The sequence below is a fragment of the Zeus faber genome, assembly GCF_960531495.2.
Source record: "Zeus faber genome assembly, chromosome: 15".
NCBI classification, from domain to species: Eukaryota; Metazoa; Chordata; class Actinopteri; order Zeiformes; family Zeidae; genus Zeus; species Zeus faber.
Window position 1 is genome coordinate 12,073,177 of NC_137194.1, and position 10,508 is coordinate 12,083,684.

Below are 10,508 nucleotides of genomic sequence, written 5' to 3' on the forward strand. Positions count from 1 at the left end.
ACTGTCTAAGTACACGGTGACAGCGTAGCCCTCGAGATAAACACGTAATTTTGGTGTGAGAAAACCCCAGGCTTTACGAACATAAAAACAAACAAAAAAATTGTGACATTTTAAATAACTGCCCTTTTTGCGAGACTTCTTCACCACTTTGTGAGGGAGGCACTCTTGTGGGTTTTTCTGGGCCGCAGAAACAGTTAAACCTCAACGGAGGGGAAAAAGGAATCCGGCAATACCTGGAAAGATCACAACAATGGATTCTCAGTCTTTTTCCCTCCTATTCCTACTTTCCGCAGTGAGGTACGCTTTTTGACGGAATGTATGGCGGGGCTGAAATGTTGGAATACACTCTTATTACCGTAAAGCACCGATTATCTATCTACCATCTCTTTCAAATGAATAAAGAGTAAGCACACATAATCAATACCCTGTTCATACCTATCCCCCCACCCACCCCCACCTCATATCTTCCAAAAACAATGATTGAAATGTATTGCTAGAAATCTCCCTGTTGTAATTTACCTGCCTGGATTGAGAACCCTCCAGCTATGATCTCAATCCACTGAGTTCCAGCCACTCTCAGCAAACTACCTGCCCCGCGAAAAACTGCCTCGTAGGGCCATCTTCTCCACCTATTTTCATAGACACTGGTGTAAGGTCTCTGTGCTGGTGCAGTTGAGGCAACTGACGTGGCAGCACCAGTGGAAGGTGCAGTGGCAGCGCTCCGTCACGAGCTCAGTCCGGGTCTTGAACCCGCGTCCGCAGCACAGCAGTTCACAGCCGTCCAGGGCGGGAGAGGAGCTGTTGCAGGTTCTCCCCGACGTCCCCAAAGTGCCGGTTTTGCCGTTGTACGAGCAGAAGTTTGGCGATTTCTCAAAGTAGACCAGGTCCCTCGCGGACGGAGGCTTGTGGGCTGGGTTTTCGGGCTCCAGGTGGCGGGGATCCGCTCTGTGAGAGGCGCGGTTGCTGCCCTTGTTCGCATACACGACCCTCGATGCGCCATCGAAACGGTCCTTCAGGAAGTCGCCCACCGCGCGGAAGCTGGGCAGCCGCATCCAGCAGGTGCGAACAGTGCAGGAGCCGGACATGCCGTGGCACTTACACTCCTGACGCATTTCTGAAGACACAGTCTGGCGAGGGGACGAACAAAGGTTAATTAAGAAATCCCGAGTGATGGAGCAAATCCTGAAAATCGGGTTTTGAGTACCAGTTCCTCACCATTCTCCCTGCCTCATTATTGTGGAGGTTTGTGAGGTAGCGTAGATCCCGGCCTCGCTCGCTGGAGTCCACAAACTCCCGGCTGAACATCCTGCCAAAGTCCACATTGTCGCTGCAGCCCCCCCAGTGCCAGTCTGGGCCTCCAGGCCCCCGACGCCGGTAGTCGCAGGTACAGGATTCTATGGCGCCCTCCGAGCAGGAGCGAGCCACCGCATGGGTTACGCCCGCGCTGGTGATGGCAAAGACAAACGCTGTCTCTCGGCAACCTGTGGAAACAATAACAGAAAGCCTCTTGAGAGCCCGGTCCAGCATTTCAGAGTTTGAAAGGCCGCATTATTTGTCCTGAACGGGCATAACCTGTTCAGAATCTGGAGATCTATAAAGACAAGGCGCCCCTTTTAAAAAAGGGGAAGCCATTCTGTGACATCCTGCCCAAAATTGCCCAATCGTTGCCTAGTGAGAGAGACAAGAGAGGCTCACCGCGGTTTACAATTTTGCCAAATATTGCCGGGCTGTGGGTGGTCGGGCAATTCCAGCGGCGGTTGCGGAACTGCCATTTGCACTCCTTTATGGCGGTGTGCAGGCCAGCGGCGATGGCATGTAGGATGCCAGGATTCTGCCGAATCAGCCGGCGTTGGCGGCGACTCAGCAAGGCGAGGCTGGGGTCCAGGACCAGCTGCACGTTCTTGGAGTTGGTGAGCAGGTTGGCAGAGGACGCCACATTCACAATCCCCCTGGTGGCGCACAAAGGCAGGGTGAACCAGGGGCTGGAGATCCAGCAGCACGTGTGTGTGTGTGTGTGCGTGTGTGTGCGCGTGTGTGTGTGTGTGTGCGTGTGGCTTTCTGTGTGACCCTATTAAGAGCTGATGTGTCTTGGCAGGTCAGGGTGTCACAGTCTTGGCACTGCGTCCTGTATAAAAGTATTTTTTTAGGCAACTCAGTTGGTCACACTGTGAGGTTCAAGTGGAAATTTTTTTGTGACTTTGCAGACATTCCATTTGAGTCGTATGAGACAGAGGAAATAGCTTTTGAAAACACAGTCTGTCATTAAACGCAAATATGTTTTTTTTAATTTTGATCGCAGTTTTTACTTTCATTTTCAAAAATCTCACATTCGTTTTGTACACTTATTTTTATCTGTCAGTACTAAACGTATCAAAGTTTGGAGCCGAGCGACCAAGTGGACTACAAAACTAGAGAATATCTGAGTTCTCTTATCAATTTCCAATGCCTATAAGCCTCAGTGGCAGTTACTGTATATATGGCGGTAGGTCCAGTAGAGGTCTAGAGTGTCAAGTGGTCTTTACTGTCGAGCCCTAGAGTGCTATAGTGGTCTAATGGAAGCCTGGACTGTTGTGCTCCGATAGAGGCCTAGAGGGTCCTGGTCGTCCAATAGAGGCCTTGAGTGTTCTAGTGGTCTGGTAGAGGCCTTAGGTGTCTGGTGATCTATGGAGGCCGAGAGTGTTCTAGTGGTCTAGTAGGAGTCTTGACTGTTCTTGTGGTCCAATAGAGGCCTGGAGTGTCTAGTGGTCTATAGAGGCCTAGAGTGTCCTTGTGCTCCCTAGCAATCCACACTACCTCTATCTTACTGAAGTGCAATCTATCTTACTGAAGCAAATCCATAAATGCTCACACGGTATCATCAGCCTTGGATAAGAGACAACAAAATATGATCATATTTTGAGCATATATTTTATCACAATAATAACTTTCAAATGTATCTTATACAATTATATATGCATGTAATAGTACTTGTTAAAACATGGTGCTAATTTCCATGTGATTATCACGGGGAGATGGCTGTAAAAGGCCAGTGTCCTATTTGAAATCCAGTTGGATGGATGGCTCCATCCATGTGCGTCTCCTGTGGACAATTGACAAGATAAACGGGGAAGAGTTTTGACCTGTTATTGACTCTGACCCGTCGAATTGCGCGGTGGACGCTCTGGGACATTATTAATATGCCAAAGCTCTATTTGCTTCGTTGAAAATCTTTTGCGGTGTCTTTTTCTTTATCGTTTTCCTGGAACAGCCTAATGTACGATAATGTGTTGAGGAATTTCTGAAAACACATTCCAAATGCATCATGCGGCAATGGGACATTGTATGCAATTGCAATGGCAAAACCCTTTGGAAGAAAGCCGCTGTTTTGAAGCGGAGCGCCTATAATTCCTACCCTGGATGTGACCTGGGGTTTTCGTTAATAAACTTATCATCAGAGTAAACAAATCCTGCACACGCTGTTTCAACATTTTGGTTTACACAATATTGGGAAAGCCGAGACCAAATGACATTCTATAGACAGCGGAATGTTGAACATATTAAAATATTACGACCCTGGGTACGACCTGGTATGGGATTCTCTTCGCCATAAAATAAATCCATATTTAATTTATTCCACATTGGGACTGAAAAAAAAAATTTGACTCGCGTTCAAACCGCACTGTCCAAATGACAGGGAGGCAGAGACTGGGGGAGAGAGAGAGAGAGAGAGAGAGGGAGAGAAGGAGGGGGAGAGAGAGCGAGGGACAGAGAGAGAGAGAGAGAGAGAGAGAGAGAGAGAGAGAGAGAGAGAACGTGTACTCAGATAATAAACCTGCCCTGTCGTTATCAAAATAACTACTGTTTAATCGTAAAAAAATGTTTATAATTAGCGTTTAAATGAGAAACCACGTTTAAAAAAAAAACCTTTAACGACCTGTGGTTGCTCTTTTTACTGTTTTGCCAACAAAAACAAACTTTTACTTTCAATTACCCGACAGTTTTTTGGGGGTTTTTTTGTTTGTTTTTTTTACATGGAAAACGAATATCTCACTTGGCAGTGAAACGAGCATCGGGTTGATTATAAATACAAAAATAAACATAAATAAAAAACGTGATCATCTAAACTCACCACCACCGGCCGCTGTTGTTGACCGCCCCCGTCCCGGAGAGCGAGGACACGAGCAGGATGCAGGCGGCTTTCACCCCGAGAAGCAGCGCGAGGCTCCGCATCGTGTCTACAATTTAAAACAAATTATAAAAAAAAAAAAAACAAGTATAAAAATACATTGAAAAAAGTTTAAAACAAAAAAAAACAAAAAAAAAGTGTAAATCTCGACTTTGGATAGTTTTACTGCTATAGCAGAATAATTAAATACCTCCAAACGCATGCAATTTATTAAAATAAAAACGAATAATACAATAAAATAAAAATTCCAACAACGATGGATCCTAAAACAAAAATATTTCGATTTTTATTTCCCATTATTTTTTTTATTTTTTATTTTTTACTCTGATTCGTGCTCCGACTAATTAATCATCACCCATACACCTCAGGTGGGCGGCGGTGTACTTACCGCACCACATTCCAAGGCGGAAGAAGGAGCCGCGAAGTGCCCAATTGCCTCGCGGGGATGGAAGGATGGATGGACGGGAGGATGGATGGAGGGATGGATGGACGCGGAGAAAGAAGAGAGAGGAGGCTCCTCTGGATGCTCTGTGGCGTCCGGGCGGGATGCTGCTGCTGCTGCTGCTGCTGCTGCTGCTGCTGCTGCTGCTGCTGCTGCTGCCGCCGCTGCTGCTGTGTCCTCCTCACTCCGTGTCCCCCAGTGATGCTCTGCGCGGCGCACTGAGCCTGTGGGACAGTCTGGACGACCTGATCCCCACGGTGACTGATAGGCGACACATTCTTCTCTTATTGAGCGCTACGAGGGGAATAAAAAAGGGATTTGCCGCTCTCATCTCCCTGTGTTTTTTCGGGACCCCCTCCTTTTTGTCAATGGGATTGGAAGGAGCAGTTAATTCTCTTCATAGGGCGCACAATGAATGAAGAAAACACAGGCGGACACAGAGGAGAGGAGGGAGAGAGGGAGAGGGAGAGAGAGAGAGAGAGAGAGAGAGAGAGAGAGAGAGAGAGAGAGAGAGAGAAAGAGAGAGAGTGAGAGGAAAAAATATATATATATGACAGTCCACGATCCGCAGTGTCACACATATTACTTAGGTGGAATTTCACGGCAATCGAAAACTCGACCGTCGCCCCCCGACCCCACCCCGATTAAAAATAAATGTGTGTGGAGGGTTAAAAAAAAAAAAAAAATCCCAACAAACAAAAAAAATAGTATTTTCCTCCTCTCGCAGATCCAGTCAGATGTGGTGTTTCCGATGTGTTTGGAGATGGCCGCGTGTGCGTCTCGGTACAGTCGGATCCCAGCGGAACGCGAGTCATCCGCACTGGCCTTTCTGCCCGCTGCGTGGATTACTCCCTTAACCGCGTCTCCTCCTTCTTTCTCCCGCCATTCAACAAACTCTCATTTATACATTCTGAAGATGGTTTCACAGCCTAACAACAGCGCGTCCACACTGCGTTCCAGGAGTGCTGTTTTAATTCGCGTCGATGGCGTGTGTGTGTGTGTGTGTGTGTGTGTTTATAGGCATGATTTCCTTTTTTTTTTGTTGTTTTGTCTTGGTTTTGCGAACATAAGTGTATCATCAGCAACTTTAAACAGAGAGAGGGAGAGAGAGAGAGAGAGAGAGAGAGAGAGAGAGCGTGAATGAAGCCAAAATAAAAAAAACCCGCGTATAAAGTTCTGCCGGGCGCATTGAATGGCTGTTTAACGTTTTCCTTTTTTTTTTTTTGGAGAGTGGGTGTGCAGGCGCTGAAACGGCTCTCAGGCTCGAGATGAATTATGGCCTCCAATCAGAAGTTTGATGAATGATGACCGAGGAAGGAGGGGGCGAAGGGGAATAAAACATTTCCAAACATCTGGCCTGCAGACCTCCCTCGATGCGCACGCAGTCTAATCATAGTCGCGCCGCCACAGTGCGGTGTCTCCAGCTCAACCCGGCGTCCCCAAAACTCTGGGTATCTAATCATTACGTATCCCACTGTTGATCACGTCACTGTGCAGTTGCATGTCGAATAATCTCTCTCTCTCTCTCCCTCTCTCTCTCTCCCTCCCTCTCTCCCAGATGACACTTAAAGGAAGTAGGCTTTTGTAAAGGGGATTTCATGACAGCCACCCTACCTCCATTCCCTTGCCTTATATCGGCGCTCAAACGGGTTTCCTGGAGCAGTCATGCGACTCCGAGCAGATTAGAGCCCCAATCCGGATAAAGGGGGGAGGCCTTTTATATACAAATCAACTTCAAATCACTTTTTAAGCCACTTAGATATACACGCCGTGGCAGAATGCTAATGCACTTTTCATTGCCCCAGCTTATAGGCAATGGAGAGAGATTAGACGAAGAATTGGTGTCACTATGCGCACGGTGTTTGAGGGGGGGGTTAACTTAATTCTATAGGTCTGCGTGCACATTCTGTTACCCAATAGTTAACTATTGTTATTGCTTAATACGTTTGGAATTCATGGGATAGTGTATTTGTCCGACCTGTTGATTAAAGTGCTAATAACACATAATGTGATACCAGAAAAAAAACGTCAATTGAAATACTCGACTGAACGTATTAGTGTGTCATGGTAACGAATATATAATATATATGTTTTCCAAATTGTAGTTACTTCTTTTTTTTAAGTCCTGTTTTTAACTCATCATCCTGATAAATCGTTTTGTTGATAGCCAAATAAGGGTCTATAAAGTTCCAGCAGTTTCTCAGCATGCTAATGTTATCTCATTATAATGTTATTTATGCTTTTATTACAATGTCATCGAACTCTACTGTTTGGAAGGCTCTGGCGGACTGTTCACAAGTCAAAAGACAAAAACTATGTCAATTTGATCAGTTTCATAAAAATGTTCTCATCCCTATCTTTTTTTTTTTTTTTGCAGATAATTTCCCATGTTGGACTGGGAGACGTGGGGTTGACACAGAGTGAAGTTGTTTCAAACACAATAATAAAGAACAGCCGCTCCGGTTGAGGTTGGGGGGGGGGGGGGGTCCACGCAGATGACTGAAACTCTGTATTGTTTTGGAGGCTGTGAGCTGAGCAGCGCCTGCCTGCTGCTGCCTCCCTGTTGTACAGTGGAACCCCCACCACCACCACCGAGTTTTAACCAATTCATCCTTTATGAGAATCACTTTCACTGACCCTTTTTTTTTCCAGTACATAATTAATGATAATTAATGTATCCATTTTCATTTGGCGCCAGTAGTAATATATTTCCAAGATTGGAAAAAAAAAATCTCTTCTTTATTCTCATATTTCATATTTTTTAAATGTCCATTTTATTTCTGGTGCCTGGAACAATTTGTGGTTTACGATAGCGTTAATGAACGTGATGAAGGCTAAGTTCCGTGCGTAAAGTTTTGGGAATGTTTTTTGGAGATGTTTTTACGCGCGGATTCATGTGCCCTTAGTCACATTCCCAATTGATATCGCGCTCAGCCGTTAACAGTTTATTCTAAAGGGCAAGTATTTTACAAACCACCGCCTGTAGAGGTATCTCCCCTCCCCTCTCTTTCTCTCTCTCCCCTCCCGCTTCACTCGCCCCCAAAATCTTCTCTCCGTCCTCACTCTCCGCTCGTTTGGATGCGCATCGATAATACCTCGCACCCTTTCGTTAATTCATTTTTGGTTCCGGTATATCTACTGCCAGTTTTTTTAATGTCACGTCTGGGAAGAGACTTTTCAAAATGGAGATATCACACAAGCTGCGCTGGGACAAATTCCTGATTTTGGCCGCGGCGCTTCTGTCACCTGCAGTAACGTAAGTGCGCTTTGGAGCGCAGCGAGAGTGTATGTGCGTCAAAGGCTACCCATTGGAATCTGATATCATATCTGAAATCAAAGTCGGGATATTGTTAAAATACATATATATAATGTTGCTTGAAAAAAATAAACGAAACAAATTTGAATGGAATGATCTAATATGGCCTCGGCGTGTTTCAATATTTCATTTGACTTCATTTAATGTTTAAAAACTGGCTTGACTGCTTTTTTGCTTTTTTTCTTTAAACATTTATTAAAAACAAAATAGCCAAAACATGTCCAGAGGAACCCAATGTATACGAACGAAGCAGGTGGATATCATCTTTGCAAGCGTGTATTTCTGCTTTTCTGTTGGAATTTCTCATTGTCTCAAATATTCTTCAATATCACTGTGAAGGCAGTGGTGAAGTGACCGCAATGAACATAATGGTACCAAATAGTAAATCCCTTTGTGGTTAGTTTAATTTTAAACCGCTCTTCAAATCTTTTGTTTGCACACTCTTAGGGTTTAAACACACTTCTCACCAGCCCTAATGAGTTGACCAAGGAGCATCTGACCAGATGCAACAAAAATGATCGTTCACCCCCCCCACCACCACCACCACCACCACACACACACACACACACACACACACACACACACACACACACACCTTATTAGTGCTTGTTGTTCCCTACAGGGTGCTGTGTAATGATATCCTCGGCCTTAAGGTGGCAGGAGATCCAGTGCTGACCCCCAACTCAGTGTGCCTGAGGCTGGCAGGACTCAGCAAGCGTCAGATGAGGATGTGTGTCCGCAGCCCCGACGTGACGGCCTCCGCGCTGCAGGGCATCCAGGTGGCCATCCACGAGTGCCAGCACCAGCTCCGAGACCACCGCTGGAACTGCTCGTCCCTGGAGGGTCACGGGAAGCTGCCCCATCAAAGTGCCATCCTCAACAGAGGTAGGAGAGGAGACCGGGAGAGAGGGGTTGGGGACAGAAATTATATGGCCGGTGCGCATTGCTCATGTAGTGATTTTCACGGTCTTGTGGCATGTTCAGAGAAGCCCGTAAGTATTTCCCCCCTGCCCGCAGGTTTTCGTGAGAGCGCCTTCTCGCTGTCTCTGTTGGCGGCGGGTGTGGCTCACTCTGTTGCGTCGGCCTGCAGCATGGGCAAGCTGCGGGGCTGTGGCTGCGAGGCCAAGCGGCGTCTGGACGACGACAAGATCCGGCTGAAGCTCAGCCAGCTTCAGCTGCAGACGCTCCAGAAAGGCGGGATGAGCAGGGCACGCCCGCTGCCCGCCGACCTCAACTCTCGGCGCGGCGACCTGCCGGCGAACCTGCACCCCGCCCACCCCTCCACCCTGCTGAAGCCCCTTCCGGACGAGGTCAGCTCCATGCAGGAGACCTGGGAGTGGGGCGGCTGCAGCCACGACACACGTTTCGGGGAGCGCTTCTCCAGGGACTGGCTGGACTCCCGAGGGTCGTCCAGAGACATCCATGCTCGCATGAGGGTCCACAACAACCGTGTGGGACGACAGGTGAGCGATCGCATCTAAGACACTATTTAGCCATTGATATCCTCGTTGCACCTCTCATGTGTCCTTTCTTCACCTCGTCTACATAGATAGTGACCGATAACACTAGGAGGAAGTGCAAATGCCACGGCACGTCGGGGAGCTGCCAGTTCAAGACCTGCTGGCACGTGTCCCCAGAGTTCCGCCTGGTAGGCACCCTGCTTAAGGAAAAGTTCCTGTCGGCCGTCTTCGTCAACTCGCAGAACAAGAACAACGGCGTTTTCAACCAGCGGACGGGCAACGTCAACGGCGGAGGCCCGGGGGGCCTGGGCGGAGGCCGCCGCCGCAGCATGTCCAGGGAGCTGGTTTACTTCGAGAAGTCCCCGGACTTCTGCGAGCGCGTGCCTTCCCTGGACTCCCTGGGAACCCAGGGACGCATCTGCAACAAGACCAGCCACAGCATGGACAGCTGCAGCTCGCTGTGCTGCGGCCGCGGACACAACATCCTGAAGCAGACGCGGAGTGAGCGCTGCCACTGCCGCTTCCACTGGTGCTGCTACGTGCTGTGCGAGGAGTGTCGCGTCACGGAGTGGGTCAACGTGTGCAAGTAGACGCATCCGCCGTCCCCATCCAAGACTCGAAGGCGGCGAGCCAAGGCTTATCCTCGGTCACACGCTGACTCCTGTGGTGTGTTTTTCCCCCCTTGCGAATGTCGCTCACTGAATCTGTTCATCTACCCCCCCCCCTCCCCACCACCACCACCACCCCCCAAAACTCCTCCTTCTATTTTCTAGTCCCATCATCTGGCTTCCATTTTCTCCTTGTAGCCGTTGTTATTCTCAAAATGCCAAGTCAGAGATTGAAGAGGAGGTGACTCATGTCGCTGGTCTTGCCGCTGCCTGTTTAGACGCTGCTATCTCAGCCATGAAGAAGCCCTCACCCCCCAGCGTCTCTGCCCGGGGAAACACAGGACAACAACGGGGGATCAGATTTCTATTTAAGGGTCCGCGTGATGAGTCACCTCATTGTATCATACTTTTTTTTTGTATTTTAATGAGTATATAAATTCTTGCAAATGTGTAATTAATGTTATTATTATAGGAGCCTGCCTTCTGAGTGTATATGAGGGGGACGTTTTGAGGCCCG

The 10,508-nt window shown here is 47.9% G+C and overlaps 2 protein-coding genes across 2 annotated transcripts; one reads left to right on the forward strand and one right to left on the reverse strand.

Annotated features, from left to right (window-relative positions):
- Positions 1-635: 635 nt before the first annotated feature.
- Positions 636-4,563, reverse strand: wnt1 (wingless-type MMTV integration site family, member 1; the record flags this gene model as incomplete). The annotated part of the gene is made up of 5 exons (XM_080014679.1): positions 636-1,127; positions 1,216-1,481; positions 1,696-1,949; positions 4,109-4,214; positions 4,554-4,563. 5 exons carry the CDS (start codon positions 4,561-4,563, stop codon positions 636-638), a joined length of 1,128 nt encoding a protein of 375 aa, XP_079870805.1.
- Positions 4,564-7,789: 3,226 nt separating this feature from the next.
- Positions 7,790-9,973, forward strand: wnt10b (wingless-type MMTV integration site family, member 10b; the record flags this gene model as incomplete). Its single annotated transcript, XM_080015652.1, has 4 exons — positions 7,790-7,863; positions 8,546-8,808; positions 8,941-9,386; positions 9,473-9,973. The coding sequence occupies 4 exons, from the start codon at positions 7,790-7,792 to the stop codon at positions 9,971-9,973; spliced, it is 1,284 nt and encodes a 427-aa protein (XP_079871778.1).
- Positions 9,974-10,508: the final 535 nt, after the last annotated feature.